At 35.5% G+C, this 22,982-nt stretch overlaps 1 protein-coding gene across 2 annotated transcripts; it reads left to right on the top strand.

The window, feature by feature from the left end:
- Positions 1-1,039: 1,039 nt before the first annotated feature.
- LOC113225975 (vacuolar protein sorting-associated protein 33A) lies at positions 1,040-22,978 on the top strand. 2 transcript variants are annotated; one of them, XM_026458468.1, is made up of 12 exons: positions 1,040-1,156; positions 2,632-2,831; positions 3,579-3,758; positions 8,275-8,395; positions 9,319-9,472; positions 9,610-9,773; positions 15,524-15,694; positions 16,455-16,580; positions 17,540-17,725; positions 17,812-17,932; positions 22,137-22,444; positions 22,717-22,976. In XM_026458468.1, the coding sequence occupies exons 1-11, from the start codon at positions 1,040-1,042 to the stop codon at positions 22,418-22,420; spliced, it is 1,824 nt and encodes a 607-aa protein (XP_026314253.1). In that variant the 3' UTR covers positions 22,421-22,444; positions 22,717-22,976. The 2 variants fall into 2 exon arrangements, with proteins under 2 accessions (XP_026314253.1, XP_026314252.1); XM_026458467.1 differs by having other exon boundaries at positions 22,137-22,978.
- The last annotated feature ends 4 nt before the right edge of the window (positions 22,979-22,982 follow it).

The following is a 22,982-nucleotide window of genomic DNA, read 5'->3' as shown; positions in this document are numbered from 1 at the left end:
ATTACTGAAACTGCTAAGATATATTAAACACGTTTATTTAGTAGTCAGCTACTAGTCTACTTTTTTTAAAATCTTCATTAAAGAAAAGAAACAAAATATTTAAAATTAACCTATCCCAAACATTTCCAAAATATGTACTTATTTATCATATCGAGATGATCAGCAACTTCTGGTGTTTGTATGCCTAACGTATGCCTTTCTATTCAATCCCGATAACAAAGAATTCAGGAAAAATCGAAATCCCAGTAGATAGTTAACAATACGTTCCCGTATATTTTATTTGAAGATCGCATCTTTAAACTACCTGCCAGCCATACCAAAGGATATTATTCCATTTCAAAAGATGATAAGTTTATTTTGATAATTTGCGCCGAAATGTTTTCTCGTAAGTAGGTACACGTATTAGTAGTACCTACACATCCGCACAGGAAGATACGTATTGTAGCAGTATTAATCTAAATTAAATAGAACAATGATCTTACATACGTAACAAAAGCATACAACAGAAAAATATCATCCTGAATATTAAAGAAAAAAATCTGAATAATGGTTTTTGTTGCCTGCGACATTTTTTAAACTAAAATGACAGCCCAAGTGAGGTGCAAATACAACGAATTATGCAACGATAATAATTATGTTCGTGGTTTGAATTTCAAATTCTGACCATAATAGCATAGTAGTTACACGCAGTATTTGTCATATAATTTACTAGAATAAATAAATAACTTTGTTGCAAAAAATATTTAAAACAAATTACAAAATTATGCTTAGCTCTCAAAACAACCACCTCTATATTACGAGTTGCGAAGCTAAGTTCAGAAAAAATCCAAAAAAATATATAACAAAAGTGCAATCTTTCGACGAGTCATCGAATGGTTGTCGTTAAATCCAAAATACGAAATCGCATCACCATTACATTTGACATTTCTCTATTGTCAAACATTTGTCAAATTGTCTGGAATTCATTGAATTGTGAGTAAATATTGAGGAAAATTATTATATTTTTCAATATTTTCGGTGATATTAATCAAAAATAAAAATGAAGGAATCTAAAATGAGTACACATCTGTCTGGTGGACGTCTGAATGTGGCTTTAGTGCAGGAAACTATGAGAAAAGACCTATTGAATCTTTTGCAACTTTGCGAAGGACCAAAAGTAAGTTTTTCTTTTCACTGTTTTACCTAATAATATCTTATAAACAGCCAGGATGTACGGGGTACTATAAAACTTGCTTTTACTGCTGTTACGTCGCTTAAGGCGTGTCTTAAAAACGTATTTACTAAAACAATTGATAAGCCTTTGCACATTATTAAAAATATATTATATTATATTACTCGTGGATATTTATTATATTAATGGTAGCGACCAGATTATTAAACCGGCTGTCGCTTTATTCATCATCCCTTTATCCTACCAATATAGACATGAAGGCATGTTTATATTGTAAAAATGTTTTGTTTGAAAAGTAAAAATATGACTTTTGAGTTAAAGGTAATTTAATGTAAGAATAAGAATAAGAATATATTTATTGCATAACTATGGGTATGGTACATTCGGTCTTAAAAATAATACATTAAGCAGATCTCCATAGCCTACCAGTCAAGGTGTACAATATTTGTTCATCTACAAATTAACAATTAAAATTATATAGATGTGTTCAATAATAGTAGAATCAGGCGTGACTATGGAACCTGTGAAGGGTCCGAAATGTTGGTTTGTTTTAAAAAAATATTAATGATTATATAAAAAGCATACTTGCAGACTTTATTTGAAAAACAAGGAACCACTTGGCGTTTTTGTCTTAAAGGGCTAGAATACAAAAGTAGTGTTATTGTTGAAGAAAAAGTTTTCCCCTGGTTTCACAAATTCAAACTTCCAACAAAGGCTTATGGAAAAGACATTTAGTATACTAGCTTCAAAATGGCTTAATACTTTTTGTTTAAGCCTAAAGCTTTATACTGAAAATGCGAGGTGGCTCTAATTATGTGTCTGGGAGTGTACCTATATCATTACTAATTATTTTTAGAATCCTAATTCTATTATTACTCAAGTTAATTTCACACTATAAGTAAAGGGTGTCAACTGCAATAGATCTAAGTCACTTTTCAATAGCCCTCCTTTCTACTATGTACAATAATAATACCTACTCACAATCTCTGTTGCCCAGCTGTTAACATTGCGAGGCGTTCCTGTAGAGGCTCTTCGGTTGTAATTAGTTAAAAATATATGTTTCTATTTTGAAAATATATTTTAATTACTAATTACATTTAGGATCAAAATAGGATACCAACTTTTCTAAATTGATTCTGCTCTTCATATCTGAGTAGGACTGGAGTAGGACTGCCTTACTTCATTTATTTGCTCATGGTACAGGGACTAATCCTAATTTTTTTGAAACCAAATAATTTGTGTGTTTATCCGACATGTTGTAATTGTTACAGTTGAAACTATGCACTCAACCATATTTTATTACCTGCCCAATTTTATTGTCTGATGAACCTAATAAACTTAAGGTGGTAATAACCACCAAAATTAAGTCAAGAATAGTATATACTTTCACTGTAGAACTCCAATTGTGTTTGGAAGCGGTTTTTTTAGTTCCATAAATATATGTAAATTAACTTTTTCAGGTAACAATTTGGGATGAATGGCTTGCTGGTCCTGTAGGCTTAGTAGCTCAATATGCATTGCTAAAGGAGCATGAAGTGACAGATATGTTTCCTTTACGACCGGGCAGTCTACCTACTATATCCGTCAAACATATTGTATTCATTGCCCGACCCAAGTTGGTGTTGATGGATTTAGTTGCAGATTATATTATATCATTGAGGTGACATGTTTACACTATTAATAATAACACACCGTACCCTCAAACTCAATTTATTACCATTAACTATTATATTTTATCGAAACCGACTTAAAACAAGGAGGAGGTTCTCAATTTGAAGGTGTTTTTTTTGTATGTATGTTATGCGATAACTCCGACCTTCGTGAACCGATTTTGTTGATTCTTTTTTGTTGGGAAGAGGGTACCTCAGTAGTGCTCCCATTTAAATTTGAAAAAAATATTCCATCTCTAAGGGTGGCAAACTAGGGAATAAATCTTGGCATAATATAGAGGTAATTCCACAAATTTTTGATGTCACTTTTTTTTAATAAATTTAATGTTTTTAATAATAATAATAATAATAATAATAACGCACACACTCAACATAGCCCCGCACTAGGGAAACCCTGTGTCGCGGGTGCCATGGACACACACATAGACAACCACAAATTACACCCAAACTCACGAGAGAAATAAATGTAGGCCATACAAATATTTCTCCCGGCCCGGGAATCGAACCCGGGGACCTCTGCGTGGCAGTCCGGTATGGTAACCGTTCGGCCACGGAGGCAGTTTGCACTGAGATTATTGTTTTTGTTTTTTTTTTCATAAGGAAGACCAATTTTGTCAAGAATTGTCAGCAAAATTAATAAATCGTATCTAAAACAACATTTTGATATGTATTTACTTTGTAACAAACATTATTCAATAGAAACCGGGTTGAACACTCATGTAATATTTTATTCACAGAGCCAAACAAAACTTGCCAGTAGAATTCCATCTATTCTTCGTGCCCCGCAAGAGTGAACTGTGTGAGAAACACTTAACCAACAGAGGCATTATTAATAACTTAACTATACAGGAGTTTAAATGTGACATCTTCCCATTTGACAGTGACGTCATGTCGTTAGAGCTTCAGAATGATTTTAGGTAAGCTATACCCTGACGCTTAAGCCAAATTATAGAAGTGAAGGAAACACATCAGGATGGAGTGAAACGTCATTATATCTGTAAAAGTTATCTGTATATACTAACATCCATGCAGGATTATATTGATATCTCCTATGAACACTACACCAGTTTAATTTTTGGACCCCTTTGTTTTAATTTAGTTCTTTCATTATTATTTTTCACAAAATTCGTTTTTAATTTTTTGTTTTTTGTTTCATTATGTTTTTTTGACAAAATTCGCGGAATATAATATTAATAAATAAATATGGCTGTTTACAAAGATAACAGAAAATAACCCAAAAATAAAGTTAGCGTGTGTAGTGCTTGTTGGAGATATCGATATTATCATGGACCTATTAACTCTTCATAGCAATCTGCTGTTAGTTATTGAGTGTATTTTCTGTTAGTGTAATGTTCATTTAGTAATATTACGTGATTACATGCTAGTTATTTTTTTTAATTAATAATAATAATAATTAATATAGTAAACTAAAGAGGACTGCTAATCTTCATACTAAATATCAGAACTCTGAAAATCCAAAATCAAAATTCCGTCTTATATCTACATATGATCGAACTGCCTGAAAGTAGTTTATATTATGAAACTGGCCGTAGATATCAATTAATTAATCTTTAATATAAAATAGGTTGTGTGCAATTGTCGTTGGTAAAGCCGGGGCAAAACAAGAACCATGTACAGACAACAGCACATCAGACTACACATTTTTATTCGAAAATCGCCTCCAGTGCAATTGAATAAGATACGTCAATATGTACCTTGATGTGCTGTTGACGTACATTAACAAAAAGTGGCGCCTTGACGACTCTTAAACGCAATACTTATTAGCGTACAAGATGCTAGTACACTTCATTTCACTGGTTAAGTGATTCTACACCTAAAATTGAGCACAAAATATAGTAAATTAAATTACTTTAAAATATTTATAATATGTGGAAAATTTTAGATAAGCTGATGGGAATCGTGATATATGGACGCCGAGCCACTGATAACTATATCAGTTTTTTCCTTGTTATATTATTCAAATATTGACCATGAGCTAAAATTATTTTTTGAACTTTAACAAGTATGGGTGTCAATAAATGGCATTGCTTGTTACAAACTAATTTATAAATTAACGCTTGCTAGTGTGAGTAGATGGCGTTAATCCTAAACGAAATAAAAGAATAGCCGTCAGTATCCATAAAAATCTGTGCAATAAGCGCCATCTAGTTGATTTGCTTGTTGTCACTACAAATGAGAGTGGCTTTGATAAATTATTGTAATTCGTCAATTCGTCGGCTGGTATTCGTCAATTATTTACGTATTTATTGAATTGATATTCAATTATTTTTTATGTCAATTTACTCCACTAGTTTGTTATAATTATTAATAAGACGAAATAATTAAGATTTCTCATAGATGGCGCTACGGCTAAAAAAGTCGTTGAAAAACCAAAAACAAAGACACGACAACAAACACATAGAAAAATTCGTGAGGTCCGCTGGTTCGTTCCGTGGCTTAGTTGGTATTATGTCTGCCACGGTATACTAGAAGACGTCGGTTCGATTCCGACCGGATCGAAGGATTTTTTTCTGAGTATTCGATCTTTGTATGAATAATTATTTACATATTAGTTATTTGCATAGGTATAGAAAAAAAGGGGAGATGTGTAATGACGCCATATAAGATCGGGTACCGATGTCGCCACTTTTTAGCTTGTGTGCAATTCAAACTTTACGCTACTACCACAACTTAAAGATTTTGATTGGGTAGGGCTTAAAACGTGAAAACGACGGAACACAATTTTAAAATTTAACAAAATTAAACTTACAGTTACTTGAGTAAGAGTTATATTACAATATTTCAGCATTTTTTTCATCCTGGTTCAGCCATTCAACATGATGTGGCGTTTTAGTAAAAATGCTACTAGTATATAATAGCTAACTATTACATGTTAGATAGCGCTGAAACTCATTTTTCGTTACACTAAGAACTCACGGAGCGGTTTTCACCCGCGTCTGCCGCGGGACTTCGTCATCCGTAGGATGTAATAGTTAAGTATGTAAAATTAGTAGCATATTACACGGCGCGTTTTACGCCTGTAGTGGTGACGGTTGCTCGCGGTTGCCGCAGCGGTGTACTAGTAGAACCGCGCAGGACGCGATCATCTGCGCGCTTGGCGGCTGTCGTCGCCCGCACTTTGGCGATCGGTTCAGGCGCAATGGGGTGCAGGCGCAGCGCAGCGCGGGGTGAATTCTCTATTAACCGCGCGACTTGCGATTAACTCCCACTAACTTCGCGGTCCATTCCATCAACGAATTTAATAAATTAAATTATGTTGTTATTTATGAAAGATTTATGTAATTTTCTATAATTGTTTCTAATGTATTTTGCATGCACATGTAAAATAAAGCCGATTTTATTTCATTTACAAACTCATCACATACAAATGGTTATTTGGTACTCATCGCGACATCTGGTGTACTAATACGTACTAAATAAGTGACTACGCTGTCTTGTACCGCGATTCGAACAGTCTTCTTATTGGTCCATGACATTACTAACATCACAAACAACAAGTTTTAACAATTCACCACATTTTTAATTTCATGCAAAAATAAAATTTTTTAAATAGATCATAACAAAAGAAAGCGCTAACAGGTGGGGGTCGTTGGGGAAGATATTTGCTCGTTTACTTTACTACCAAATATGTACAGATCTAAAAAGTATCAGATAACACAACAAAAACTTATAAATGTATTACGTTTTGTAAAAAGTAATGGAACAAAATTTGTTGTTTATGTTGCTAACAACATAAACAACAAACAAACTTGTAAAATACTAACAACCTAGCACTATATTACTAATAATATAGTGCTAGGTTGTTAGTTTTTTACAAGTAAGCTTGCACATCTTTAATAAACTTCATAGTGTAATTGCCATTTTGTATTAGTTTGAACGTAGAGGGATATAAAGGTAAAGGAAGGCCAAAGAAAAGATGGATAGATTGTGTGAAAGATGACATAAAAAAGAAAGGTGTGAGTGTGGAAAAGACGGCTGATAGGGGAGAGTGGAAGAAAAATACATGCTTTGCCGATCACACCTAGCTTGGGATAAGGACAAAAAGACGAAGTGTAATTGCCATTTTGCTTCTACAATCATTGCAACCTTTTGATTTTTGTTTTTTTGTTTATATTAACTGAACATGCACAAATAGAGATAAGGATCTCCCGAACTTCATTAAAGTTTATCGGGAGAGTGTGGTTGTTACGCCTTGCATTACAGTCACATAAACAATAATGAGTTCCAATATTTATTTTATTGGATATCATAATGTTTTTACTACCGTGATATTCATATAATTTTTGTGAAAATACTCCACTAAAGAATTGTACAATGAAACGTCGTTGCAAGAACAGAGAACGCTCAAATAGTTTATTACAGAAATATTAACATGACTTTAATATATTTTGTCAATTACGTTATTTTTTTAGTATAGGTATACGTAAAATGAAAATACAGTTGAAAGTACAGTGTAGTTAAAAAATATATAGGCTGGTACATTTTTTTTTCGTGTCCATGTAGAGCTCCTTGTGAAAGAGTCCAGGGAAGTACTGCTACCTTACTTATTAATGCCGCCAAGAAGGAATGTGAGCTCCACTGCTACATATATATATATGAATGAATGAATGAATCTTTATTATCTTCATCTTAACAATAATTATATATATTGTTAAGATGGCAATTTTATTGTTGTAATTATATTTTGTTATATTAATGCTTGTGTTCAGCAGTGGACGTGTTCCAGCTGATATGATGTATTCTATACTTTTATTAATACAAAGAACGAACACTAAGAAACATTTCTTCGATCCGTATAAAGGTACCTGACTGAAAAAAGAAAAACCATCAAAGATTTCTCACAGATGGCGCTAGGGCAAAAAACCGCAAAAAGATCTGTAACAAATATGTGTATTACTGGCACATGGGACTTTTTAACTTATCATTATCACAAACTCGAATAGATTTTTTCCGAAATAACGTTTGTTCGAATTTTCATTACCCCGAGAACCGAATTACAACGAGACCGTTGTTGTTTCAGGATATGTTGGGTGTCTATCGCAAGGACACGATTACGTTCGGTTAGGTTAGGTTAAGTTAGGTTTAAAAGTAAAAACATTTTCCTCTCAAAATTACTTTAGGGGTTATGAAAATTCGAGCAAACGTATTTCTCGAAAATCATTTAACATCAGTTGGGAGAGCGTGACACGGTATGCTGAAGGCGCTGGTTCGAAGCCAGCCGTCCGAAGGAATTTTTCTTAATGTTCGATTTTTGTATTTGTAATTATAGCAAACTAGTGCATTAATTTCACAAAAAAAAAATCATATTAATAAAGCACCATTATATTCAATAAACTAATACTACGTCTGCATGAAATTGTTATATCAAAGTATGTTCTTTTATGCCCTTAAAAAATTATTTCTATTTAATAGAGAGAACTATCTGGAAGGAGACCCCACCTGCATCTACAATGCGGCCCAAGCGATTCGCACTATACAGCAACTGTACGGGATCATACCACGTGTCTTTGGCAAAGGAACCGCTGCCAAACAGGTAACATCAATCGATTCTCATAGGCCTTACGTATTTAATACAAATAATCGGTATCCCACGCACATTTCTTGTAAGGAATCAAAATAAATTCGTAATAAATTATTCTAACATAATTATAACTTTTTTATAAAAAATACAACCGACCTCAAAATTTTGTGGAATTACGTGTATTTACCAAGTTTTATTGAAATCAGTTAACAGAAAATGGGCGAAATCCAACAAACCGGATTCATCTTCTAATTTGCCACTGTTAGACGTGGCATATTTTCTTAAAATTTTAATAGGAATGAGATCCTCCTCCTTTTTTGGTTAAAAAGGGTTTTAACTTGTGGGCTATGTTTATCCGCCCTTATGTTATGTTTTATAAATATATCATACCGTTGGTATAATAAATCTACGTTATGATCATACCTCAAAAAAAGTATTTTTATCACATAAAATTCATTAAAATAATACCAAGTATATGAAACAAATATCGTTTATGTGAAATTTTAAAACTACTATAATATAATAAAAAGTCATTGACTAATTTCAATCGCAGAATATTTAAATCTCTCTCCTAAAAAAATTGTCATTTTGCAGATATGGTCTTATTAAATCCAGGGGTTCGATATGTTTTTATTAAACTAAAAATTTTGAAAACCGATTGTTACTGATCAACTGAAGTAATATTTCTTGGTTGTATTACGTCGGATATATTATATTGCCTCCGCTTTAGAAAAAAATATCAATTACTTTAACAATCACAAGGACAAACGCCAGCGAACCTTTTTGTAACAACCTGTATTGTATGCCCAGGAACAAATGAGACTACTTAAAATACATTGTAATGTTATATTTTTTCCTGTCAGAATCGAGCATAGTTACGCTCGCGTAATTTTTAACGAAGCTAGTACCTAGCTAAAATGTATAAAACTACACAGGTATGGGACCTTCTCTGTAAACTGAACAAAGAGGAACAAGGCACAGAGCCTAAAGGCTCACCAACATCGTGCATAGATCATTTACTGCTACTCGATAGAGCCGTTGACTTCACCAGCGTAATGGCTACGCAGCTGACCTATGAAGGACTTATTGGTAATAAACTAAATTTTAAAAGTCAAATTATCACTGTCAGATTATTAACACGGAAAAATTGTTTTTTTTTTATTTTAGACCCCATTCGGAGCAGATGAAGAACAAAAAAGTTTACTACTAATAATCTTGTCTTTCAGACGAACTTTTTGGAATAAAGAACTCGACTGCAACCTTTCCCGAGCACAAGTTTATAAGCCCAGAAGACCCGACACCCGAAGCCACTGCTAGAGAAAAGCGACGCATCATTTTGAATTCTAGCGAGGAGTTGTTCGCTGAACTGAGAGATTGCAATTTTACTGCTGTAAGTATGTGTTCTGCTGAGATGGGCAGGTTTTAGACCATTTTCGCCCAAATTGTGGACTACTTGATTTGGTATATTTCCTTTGGTGTATTTGTGATATATTTGAAATTTCGATGTAAAAAACATTTTTAGACGATAAATAAACAATCCCACACAGTAGCCACCTCGCGATCTATTTTTCTCGAGTTTTGAGAATTCTCGTGCCCGAATTCTCGAGTTTCTCGAAAAATTTTGGAGAATCATTTGACCTTGGAGAATCAGCTTAATCAAATATAGATATAAATTTACGTAAACTTTTCTAAAGTTTGTCTGCTCGGGGTGTTCTGGATATGAAAACTTATTTTTTAGAACATAAAGTTTATGTTCCATTGTTCGTTTTAATGCATCGCAGAATCAAAGTCAAAGTCAAAGATTATTTATTCCATAGGTAAAATAAATTTACACTTGAAATCGTCACATTTAAGCTACTGCTCGTTCACTACGCTGACCTCCCTGAGAAGAACGAGCAAGAAACTCTAGGGATTGCTCTTTTCAAATAAACTTAAATGCTATGAATATGGCGGTAAAAATGGGCATTCCACAGGGCTCAATACTTGGGCCTTTCTTATTTCTGATTTATATTGATGATCTGCCATTCTTTGTTAAGGACCATTGCGAAATAGTGTTGTTTGCTGATGACACATCCTTGATTTTTAAAACAGACAGACATGACATTAACTATGACCATATTAATGATACCCTCTCTAAGGTAGTTTATTGGTTTAATGCTAACAATTTATTGCTTAATGCCAAGAAGACAAAATGTGTTAAATTTGAATTACCTAACGTAAAATCGACTAGTCCAAGCATAGAAATAAACGGAGAAAAGTTAGACTTTGTTAATAAAGCAGTCTTCTTAGGAGTAACCTTAGATCGCATATGGGCAACATGCGGCCCGCGGGCCGCATCCGGCCCGCTGTAAGATATAATCCGGCCCGCAAGACATTTTGAAAAAAAACTCAATGAAAAAATATTAAACTAGGTACTTACACTCACAGCGACAGTGAAGCCCCAAACATCTAATCCTTTGATGTTTGCCGCCTCACTCTTTGATAATCGCCGCCACTCGGCTTACTCGATCAAAGTCTTTGATGTTTGCCGCCCGTGAGGCGTCGGGCGGCAAACATCAAAGACTTATTGCTTCTCAATTATTCTAAAACTAGTTTATTCCAGAATATTCCTTCATTTTGCCTATATAAGCGGGTGTATGGCCCGAACATTTGTGCAGTTCTATTCGAGCTACCGAGGTGATAACTTCGACAAGCGATATTCTAGCGAACTGTTTGAGCCGTGAACTTCGTGTGCATCTTGAGTGGTTGTGTACTAACTATAGTTTGTATTGTTATTAAGTTTAAAGAACGAAAAGTTAACAAAAATGATGTCTGGTGGAAAAAAAACGAAAAGTAGATACAGAGGGACGCCAGTTTCAAGAAAAATGGACTGAATAATTCTTTTTTATTTTGCACAATGGTAAGCCTATTTGTTTGCTGTGTAATGAATCCATTTCAGTAATGAAAGAATTCAATATAAAGAGGCATTACTTAACTAAGCATACTGCGCTACACTCACTGACAGAACAATTAAGAACAGACAAAATCCAGAAGCTTACAGCAAATTTGGAGAAACAGCAACAAATGTTTCATAAACAAAGAACAGAACTTGATAATGTTGTGGAAGCTAGTTTTATAGTTAGCTCAAAATTGGCAAAGGCATTAAAACCATTTGCCGAAGGAGAATTTATTAAGGAGTGTATGTTAGAAGTTTGCAGTGTTTTGAGTCCTGAAAAGAAAAATGAATTTGAAAAAATTAGTTTGTCAAGATGAACCGTTGTTCGACGTATAGAAATGATGGCTAATGATATAAAAACGACATTGACTGACCGTATGGCTGGTTTTGAATCATTTTCCATAGCATTAGACGAGAGCACGGATTTGTCCGACACAGCTCAACTGGCTATATTTATTCGAGGTGTTGATAAGGAGTTCACTGTTACTGAGGAATTGCTTGCTTTACAGCAGTTAAAAGGAACCACTACAGGGGAGGATATTTTAATGAAGTTCAAAAGGTATTCACAAGATTTGGCTTGCCATGGTCAAAATTAAAGGGAGTATGCACTGGTGGAGCACCTTCTATGGTCGGCTTACGTAAAGGTTTCATCGGAATTTTAAATGAAAAAGCAACAGCATTAAATGTGCAAAAAGATGATTTGATAGTCCTTCATTGCATTATCCACCAACAGAACTTGTGTTCTAAGTCCATTCGACTCCAGCATGTTATGGATGTGGTAGTAAAAACCATCAATTTTATTCGATCTCGAGGGCTTAACCATCGTCAGTTCAAGGGGTTCTTGGATGAAATATCCGCTGAATATAACGACGTAACATATTATTGTGTAGTCAGATGGCTGAGCAAAGGAAAAATGTTGAAACGGTTTTACGAGCTTAGAAATGAGATAGCAGACTTTATGAAAATAAAAGATAAACCACTATCTGAATTGAGTGACCCAAAATGGATATGTGACTTAGCATTTCTGGTCGATCTAACAGGCTATTCATCAGGCTATTTGAATGATTTAAATTTGAAACTACAAAAACAAGGACAGTTAGTAAATGATTTGTACAGCCATTTGAAAGCATTTCAGGTCAAACTGCGCTTGTGGGAGTCACAGATGCTATCTGGTAATAGTTACCATTTCGACACGCATCTCTACGTATGAAAATATTGCTTATGCTCAATATGCTGAAGAACTCGAGTTACTGTCGGAACAATTTTCGAACAGATTTAGCGATTTCAAAAACATGGAAGACTGTTTCAGTTTATTTGCAAATCCAACAAAAATTAATGTACAAAATGCTCCAATACACTTACAAATGGAGTTGATCGAAATTCAAGAAAACTCACTCCTAAAATCTAAATTTGAAGAAGTAGAGTTGTGCGATTTCTACAAAAAATGCCTAGAAGACAATTTTCCGCAGCTTAGAAAATTCGCAAGAAGATTGATTTGTGCTTTTGGCAGTACTTATAAATGCGAACAGTTCTTTTCGATGATGAAAATTAATAAATCAACACATCGTACAAGACTGACTGACGATAATTTGGAAAATTCTTTACGTGTTTGTATCAGTGGAATTAATCCAAATATCGATGGATTAGTTTCCCAAATTCAAGCTCAAGTGTCTCATTGATTGACTTTTTCCGTTTCATTTACCGATATGATGTTGTACCATTTTTTTAAATTTCATTTTTTAAATAAATTGTACTAGTACTAGAATAACATTGTGATATTATTTTATGTCTGACATCTATTGACACTAATTACTTTAAAATGCACTAAGCACTTTTAAACGCGGCCCGCGAACCTATTTGCATACTAAAGTTTGGCCCTCAACATGTTAAAGGTTGCCCATACCTGCCTTAGATAGTAAAATTCAATGGTTTCCACATATATCTTCCCTGGCCAGCAGGTTAAGCTCCGCTGCATACGCAGTCCGCAGAATCCATGAGCTTACCGATGTTAGTACTGCTAGACTAGTTTACTTTAGTTACTTCCATAGTATAATGTCCTACGGGATTCTCATGTGGGGTAAAGCGGCAGATATTCAAACCATATTTATATTGCAAAAACGAGTGATTCGTTCTGTGTACCGTCTAGGCTCTCGGGTTTCTCTCAGAGAAAAGTTTAAGGAGACTGGTATCATGACTGTGGCATCACAGTACATTTACTCAAATATTTTATATGCCCGTAAAAATATACATAATTTCAATAAGAAAGAAGATATCCATAATATTAACCTTAGAGCTAAGTCCAAACTCATGGTGACACGATTTCGTTTAACCAAGGTAAACAACTCTTTTATGGGGAACTGTATACGTTTTTACAATAAGATTCCGGAGCATATATTAAGTTTATCATTTCCTAAGTTTAAAAACTACATTAAAAATATTTTGATCGAAAAATCATATTACAAAATAGAAGACTACGTGTTAGATAAAGATATATGGAAAGACGACATGGCTCCAGAATCCACACAAATTTGATTCAAAGTGTATTCATATCATATTCAAGTCCCTGCTCTTACGGTCGTATTTCCAGTGCTTGAAATCATACTCAGATCCTGACTTGAGCATTGAGTAGAGTTCTGGAATACGACCCTTAAAATCTACGCTGATTTTCAAAAATTTTACGCAGTCAAATAGCGATCTCTTAGTATAGTGCAGAGTTTCTAGAGCGCAAAATGATTCGCTGCTCGTCGCGCAGTGATTTCCTGTGTGGGTTTTTCTTATAGGGTCTGATTTAACCATATACCATAACATATTTGTAATCTGAAACTACACGGCAGTTAGGGCTTCTGATGGAGATTTCTCTACTGAGAAATCGTAGCAACTTTGAGATAAGAACTCAAAAAATATTTTTTCTAATTACTCAAAAACTGGCTTACAAGTTACGCGAACTTTGCAAGAATGCGAAAATCGCGTAACTTCTTCGATCGTTCTCCTTAGGATCGCTTCAAATTGTCGCAGCCAGGCGACACGATTTAAGAGCGGTAGGAAAGTTGATCCTAGCAACTATAGGCCCATTTCAATTTTACCAGCTTTAAGTAAAATATTCGAAAAGGTTATGCTGACTCAATTACTGTCCTATTTCGTTAGGAATCATATTTTTCATAGTGAACAATACGGGTTTACTAGTGGTAGATCGACTAGCGATGCGGGGGTAGCGTTACTAAAACACATCTTTGATGCCTGGGAAAGGTCCCAGAACGCTATTGGTATTTTCTGTGACCTCTCAAAGGCATTTGATTGCATTGATCATATTACTCTTATTAGGAAGCTGGAACATTACGGTGTAAATGGCAAGGCGTCGAAACTTGTCTCGTCATATCTCAACGGTAGAATTCAGAAAGTAGACATAAATGGCGTGACTTCTTTGGGTTCTCCGGTAAAAATGGGCATTCCACAGGGCTCAATACTTGGGCCTTTCTTATTTCTGATTTATATTAATGATCTGCCATTCTTTGTTAAGGACCATTGCGAAATAGTGTTGAGTTCTAGAATACGACCCTGAAAGAACGAAAAAAATAAAAACTTTTTCAGGTCGTATATGGCGTAAATTGGAATGTTCTCTTGGTAAATTAAAAATAATATATTTAAATTAATAACTTTTCAACATCGCCAACCCGTTTAACGTCCCACTGCTGGGCACGGGTTTAGGCCATAGTACGCCACACTGATCCAAACCTTCTTTGACGTGCAAGTTTCATCACAAAGTTTTCCTTACACCGAAAAACTCAGAAGAGCGAGCTCGAATTTGGACCCACCCACGGCCTCTGCTTAAGAGGTGATAGGTTCCATTAGGCTGCCACGGCTTTTATGAAATGTTTTGTAAATTGAAAATAAGGTATTTAAATTAATAACTTCTATAACTATACTTCAGAATAGGGTTTGCGTTAAAATTACCCATAACTTGTTGATACCTGTACTATCTCATTCAATCGTGACCATACAACCTTTTAAGAACCGGAAATGTCTGTTTGTTTGAAAAAACTAATACTTTAAAAATATTCGTAACTTATAGCCGGAAAAGACAGTTTGATTTCCAATAAAAAAAACAGCCAGTATATTAGTTTTGTTCTGCCTTCGTCTTATACGTTATATTATGCAGTAGTAAGGTGTAAGTGTAAGTATATTACTTAGTCATTAAAATTGCGCAGGTCGGTGCAGCACTGTCAAAGAAAGCGCACCTAATAAAAACCCAGCTGGACGAGAGACACAACGAGAAATCAGTGCAAGAAATCAAGCAATTTGTTTCTCGGCTACCGCAAATGCTGGCAAATAAACAGTCATTGGCCACTCATACTGCCATTGCTGAGTACATTAAAGAGGTGAGTTTGTTTGAATACAAAGAATAACTTGGGACCTAGTACTGCACTTTGTGACACATCACGCTTTAAGTCGTCAAATATTAGTAGCAATATGGCTCCTTGTGAAAGAGTTCATCCAGGGAAGTACTCTCACATTACCTATTTCTACCGCCAAGCAGTAGGTAATATGAGCATTTCTGCGTTCCGGCTTTTAACGCACACTACTCAACATAGGCCCCGCACTAAGGAAACTCTGTGTCGCGGGTGCCATGGACACATACATAGACAACCACAAATTACACTCAAACTCACGAGAGAAATAAATGTAGGCAATACAAATATTTCTCCCGGCCCGGGTATCGAACCCGAGACCTCTGCCTGGCACTCCGGCGTGGTAAGCGTTCGGCAACAGAGGCAGTTTAAATTAAATTAAATTACTGGTGAAAGTACAGGCACATGGGTCTTGTCAACTTATGTCTCAGGTAGACGGGCGCAGTGGCAGTGCCCCTTAGATCATTGCGATTTAAGATCTGAGAGGCACCCTGAGACATAAGTTGATAAGTCCCATGTGCCTGTAATTTCACCAGCACCCTTACGCTTCAAAACCGGAATGCAGTAATGCTAACAAAACATTACTGCTTGGCGGTAGAAGTAGGTAAGGTGGCAGTACTTCCCTGAACGAATTCTTTCACAAGGAGCTCTACTGCTACAAATACAGCGTGTTTAATAAAATTAGCTTTAATACGCTTTGTTCCCAGTACTGTAGTTATATTGTTTTCAGACCATAGACACGTTCGATTTTCACGACACTGTCCAATGCGAGGAGGACTTCCTCAACTGCGTGGACAACGAGAAAGTATGCTCGTTCATCGAAGACCTCATCGCTCAAAAGGTGCCTCTGACTAAGGTACGTTGAGGTTTTTACTTGTTTCTGTATGCTGCATTTCCCCCGTAAATTCACCGGAATGTTATGTGAAATCAATATTATAATATGTTCAAATAATTTTGTTATTAAAAAACAAAAACACCTGTAATAGACTACCAAGTTCACAAGTTAAATTAGAGCTATGATGTACATGTCCAAACAAAATATTTGGCATTGAATTAGTACAGTGCTTGTCTCAATGTCGTTCGGCAAAGTTCGTGTTTCGGCTGTCATCGGATTTTATTCAGTTGCCGTTTGCGTTTGGTACAGAACTGACGCTTTCAGTCGACTTGGATCTATATAGAGTTGCTATTACATTTTTTAATTTATTATACAATGTAAGAAAAGCCGCTAAAGTCACAGGCACGATAGATAATTTACATCATGTACTTATATTTTACCCAAGAAGCCGATACTTTCAAGAAAAACTACAATACAGTATTATCTTACTTATTGACATGGAGTAAATGTTTTTTAATTAAAAATAGGGAAATAGTTTTACAGCTCCATATAGTTCACATGGAAATCAAAACAAAACAACAATAAAGTACGTTTTTCAAAATTGTGTTATTATTAATTTTAAATGTAATAAGTAACGGACATAGAAATTAACATTCGTGTGCATGCGGAAATCCGATGATTGCCATCTTTTTTGGGTTGACCGTTGAGTCAACCGTCACCATGGGACCTGTAAAGGGCCCGAAACATTGGTTTATTTGAAAAACAAATATACGCAATCCGGAAAAATAGATTCATTTCTTATTATGAATTCTTAAAGCAATAATATTGTTAATTTTTTTATTATACATAAATTCTTTGAAAAAATACAATTGATAACTTCCGCAAACTCAAATAGCTACGTATCTAGGCGTTTAGAAAATAGTACTTTACCTAAATATTAAATTTACTCTACTTTACCTAATTTTTACAAATGTTAACAGATTCTCCGCCTAATCTGCCTCCAATGCGTGACAGGATCAGGTCTCAAGCCAAAAGTGCTAGAGTACTACAAGAAGGAGCTTGTGCAAGTGTACGGGTTGAAAACCTGGCTGACGTTATGCAATTTTGAGAAATGCGGCTTGTTAAAACCCCAGACTGGCTCGAGGCAGTATAATGTGCTTCGAAAGGTTTGTTTTCTAATTGACTACTTTATAGAGACTACGTTTTTTTCCCTAATAAACTATAGTCTAGTCATTTTTCTCTTTTTTTGTAGACATTACACCTAACAATGGACGAATCAGATTTAGAGCGAGAGAAGAGCTATTTGTCGAGTAAATACACGCCGTTAACAGTTCGATTAAGTGAACATATTGCTAAGAACAAGGGATGGTCTGGTAAGTGTCTTTTATAGTATACGTTTTTGTGCTGGTTATTGATCTCCACAATTTTTTTTTCTTGAAGATGGGAAAAATGTCAGTTTAATGCGCAAAAGGGTTGCTAGCTTACAAGCAGTCTTGTCAAGCTTGTGTTTGCAGTCGATAAATATTCTATCTACTCTCGATTGCACACTACGCGTACACGTGCCACCTTACCTATTTCTGCCGCCAAGCAGTAATGTTAGCATTACTGTGTTCCGGTTTCGAAGGGTAAGGGTGCTGGTGAAATTACAGGGACTTGTCAACTTATGTCTTAGGGTGACGGGCGCAGTGGCAGTGCCCCTGAGATCTTTGCGATTTAAAGCTCTGAGTGGCACTGCAATTATTATGGACAGGCGTGTACCATCAGGCGCACGATTTGTTCGTCCCCTCACTTGATATTATAAAAAAAACACAATAGTGGCCAAACTTGTTATAATTGAATATAAATTAAAAGGCATGAAACGAAAAGTGTATAGTAAAAATAGACATCATCTTGGAAAAATAAGATCGTGCCTCTGTATTTCACGCATTATTTTCGATACTAGTGGGCCAACTATCAAGAAGAAAGGACTTGATAATGCAATTATTAATCGTCTCCTTTCATAATATGGCGATAAAACTGTCGACAGCAACACTACATGACTACTTGGTACTTGGTGCAACGGGCTGATATCAGCAACTCGACGACAAAGCGCCTATACTACATGACTATTTAAAATGTCACGAAAAATGACAACCCTGCAAACGTCATTTTACTCGGGTTTTCGAAAAGAATCCCTGTAATGCAACGTTATTTTTAATTATTTCAGGAACACTATAACTCGCTACTATGCCATTACTTTCGATGTTTATTATCTCTAATATTTCGACTAAAGGACCTGTACCATGGTCATGATTTTTTTTTTAATTCATATAATTCCTTAGACTAGATTTTTTCCATCCTCTAAGTATAATACAAACACAATGACATATTTCTGGATTAAAATATTTTTGCACAACCTCATAACTATTATGTTTATAAATATAAATAAATATATTCTTTATTACACCAAAAAAAAAAACTCTTAAAAAGATCTCTTATGTATTAGACTCAACCTTTTTCGCTGTATTCATTCTTTAATTTGTACCGGACGAAGTCACGAACAACTAACAAATAAAAAAGTACAAACTACCTCACCTAATTAATTTCTAACCTCGACTAAATAACTTGCTTATAAAGGTTTTATACTCATGTCCATTTGGACTAAAATTAAGTCCGTCTTAAATCAATGCTCGCAATGCAAAAGACACTCTTAATACATTGTGTTTAGACTGTCTTATCAATTTCAGCATTGGTTTAGGACAATAGTATTGGACTGTTGATATACATCACAGCCAATGCTGATGTAATACAAATGAATCATCATTCATATCGACAGAATTTGTACACTATTATGCCCATTATAAACTCGTATACCTTATCAGTTTTGAAAATTATCGAAATTGTAAACGATAATGTTGGCAACGTTGTCGTTAAACATACAGGCACACTCAAAATTAATATCCATCAATGACAAATGAGCAGGAAGAAATTCGAAATAGCCTAGTAGTGTGAATTTACCTTGAACATTTCGGTAAAGGAAAACATCGTAATGAAACCTTCACTTCGAAGAAGGTTCACAAACCTCAGAAAACGTGTGAAATCCCCAACCCGCATTGGGCCAGCATGACGGACTATCTCCTTATACCCTCACCTGAGAGAAGACCCATGGCCAGCAGTGGGGCGTATAACGGGTTATAGATTATCACGATGACGAATAAGTTATTTTAATAAATAAGACTTCAAATACGCTTATTCAATGAAAACAAGACGTCACCTTAATTTTATAGAGATAAGCTAATGTTTATCAAACATTACAAATTCGTGAAGTTCCCAGAAATGAAAATTAGGTATGCTCATTTAAGGCAATTTACACTTGGCCTAAACAAACAATTGTCTAATTATACCAATTTTTTCTGTTTACATTCATAACGTACAATATGAAACCATAAAAAGTAACTAGAACACAACATTGATTATTTATTGGCTCTATACTGGGTATCTCCCCTATCTATACTTTTGTTTTAGACTTTAACTACGCTGATTAATTATCTAAACATTTATAGGTAATTGTAATTTTATTGAAAATCACGATGTTTTATTACCACGATATTCAATTATTTTTGTGAAATTCTACTAACTAATTTATTATAATTATCAATATAAAGATTGAACACAACGAAAAACATTCCTTCGATCCGGCTGGACTCAAACCAGCGACTTCGCCATACCGGGGCTATGGCTTCCCCAACTGAGTAAGGGAGTGACCACACTTATCGACTCGGATTCGCATTAAGCGGTCAAACAAACCTTTATGGTCATGCAATAAGAGCGAAAAAGTCTTCGCGCATTTCGCTTCCGCTCAGATAGCCGACGCAAGGCGCACAACTTCATTTTATTACATGGACATAAAGATTTTTCTGACCGACTTAATGCGAATTTGAGTCGGTAAGTGTGGTGACTCCCTTAGGCGATTATCACACTGCACCGCGCCCCGCGACGGAGCACGGAGCTGCGTTTTTAACGTTGTACTGAAATACCTCAGTTTGTATGGAAAACACGCGCCGTCGAACACACTGACAACGCTTCTCCGCGCGGGATTGCGGCGCGGCGAACCGCAGGGTATGGCACACTGCGCTCCGCACTACCGCGCAGATTTTTAAGCTTAAGGACATGTTCAGTTTTCTACAATAGGTCTCGACGTCGATAAATTCATATTTGCTGTTGAAAATCCGACCAAATTTGTCTTCATATTTTCTTAAATCCTTGTAATGAAGTTGAAATTATCCATTTATCGATCTGGTTCGTAAAAAGAAATGTATCCAATATCTTCGGTGTCTTTTTATTTGAGTAAACAAAAACCAAATAGACAGTATAACTGCAGCCTCCTGAATGAGTTGCGTATTATTAACCATTCTTGTCAAAGAAGGATCTCGGCTACATATACAATTACTACGGCGATCTACTTCGAAGCGGTACTTTAAGTGACGCGGGGCCGCTCGACCGCTGCCCCCGCGCAGATTAAACCGCGCGTTGGCGCAGATCTGCGTCTCCGCCACCCCGTGCGTGATTCCACGTCACGCGCTCCGTCGCGGGGCGCGGTGCAGTGTGTTAATCGCCTTATTGATCGAGGTCAGCAGACCTTAGAGAATTTTTCTATGAGCTTGGTGCAGATCGTTCTTTGTTTTTGTAAAAAACTTACAATTACAAGTAGGTTTAATACTAAATCTGTCATTACTATTAATAAAGCGACATCTCTTGTCAGCCGCTGGTAGCTGTAGGTATCTGGCTGAGTAAAGAAAAACCTGCATAGATGTCGCTATTACTACTTGATTAATTTTTACTTATGTTGATTACGTTTAGTAATATTTTGTTACCATTAATTTATTATTTTATTTGTAACACCTTTAAGTACCTTCCCCATACCATCTCTATTATTGTATATGTGCCAGACAATCACACCAACCTCATCTTAAACTATAGAATACCCTGCAAAGGAATTCACTCCGAGATACACAACCAGGACCAATTTAGAAAAGTTCATTTCTCAAACGTGTCCTACAGGAAATCGAGCCCAGAAGATCCTCATCCAACGATTGCAGTGCAAACCGTTAGGCCGCCGAGCCGAACAAGTGTCCTTAACTGCTTATCTATATTTACATACTCAAAAATTCACGCAAATTACTTAAACGTTACGGTATAACATGGCAAGTCGTAAAAAGGTGTAACAAGGCCACATCTGCAAAATGACAACTTAGGAAAAGGGTTTAAAGATTCTACATAAAATACTTGTGACTAAAGTATTTATGCTTAAATAGGAGATTTGTAAAATTTCAAACACATAATTTGTTTCATGTAGTTCGTATTATTATTATTTTTTTATTTATTTCATAGCTTTGAATTTTATGGCTTTTATGCGATGAAAGCACTTCTGACGTATGACCTCATGTGACTTTATTGTACCATGAGTATGATACATTCCTTTTTTGTGAGAACCTTATATTATTTTTTTAAATGTCATTGATAGGATAAATGAATTTAAAAAAACATTACAAAGTTACATGGCAGTACATAAATTATTCCAATTATTCATTGTTCTAGGAATCCAAGACGTTCTAAACCTTCTCCCTGGGCCGACAGTGGACGAACTCCAAACGCTACAACCTCGTATGGCTCGACGTAATTCCATATCCAGTGACAACTCGTCCTCCGCAGAAACTCCTAGAGTCATTCTAGTATTCTTTTTAGGAGGTTGCACTTATAATGAAATATCAGCACTGAGGTCTATAAGTCAGCAGGAAGATTCTAATGTGGAATTTGTAATTTTGACCACGAAATTGATAAATGGGAATACTTTTGTCGAGTCCCTGATGGACATTGATTAGAATGAGCTGTAAAAATTGTTTCAACTGGGGTTCATTGTATGTCAATATTCTAGGCGATTCTACTCACCAATACAAATAATTTAGCCAAACCTACCATAACTGGCCAAACAAACATTTACAGAACATATTTAGGTGAGTGTGCCCAAAAGCTCCATCAGCTCATCCCGCCCTTTACCATCGGACATACAGATGTACGGCGGGATATCACCCTTACTTGGTCGATATTCTCTTGAGGCGTACTAAGCGCTTTTCGTCATTTTTTATTATGCGAACAGCCCAAGAATGGAATTCCTTACCTGCGACTATGTTTCTGAGCACATACAACCTGAGTATCTTTAAGGTGCGACTGAACAGGCATTTTCAAGGCAAACTCGTTTCATCGTAGATCCTATCTTTGCTCCAGAAGGGCTAGGTAGACCACTAGGTCAAGAGCAAGTCCATTTCATTAACAAAAAATTATGAATATTTAGCTAGAAAGGAGCTTTCCTGAACACTCCTGTGGAACCTGGGCATCAATCGACGAGTGGCAAACCAAAATGGCAAGCCTTATTATAGTGTATCA

The sequence above is a fragment of the Hyposmocoma kahamanoa genome, unplaced genomic scaffold (genome assembly GCF_003589595.1).
Source record: "Hyposmocoma kahamanoa isolate Upper Pololo Valley unplaced genomic scaffold, ASM358959v1 180, whole genome shotgun sequence".
NCBI lineage: Eukaryota > Metazoa > Arthropoda > Insecta > Lepidoptera > Cosmopterigidae > Hyposmocoma > Hyposmocoma kahamanoa.
This window is presented reverse-complemented; position numbering and strand designations above follow the sequence as displayed.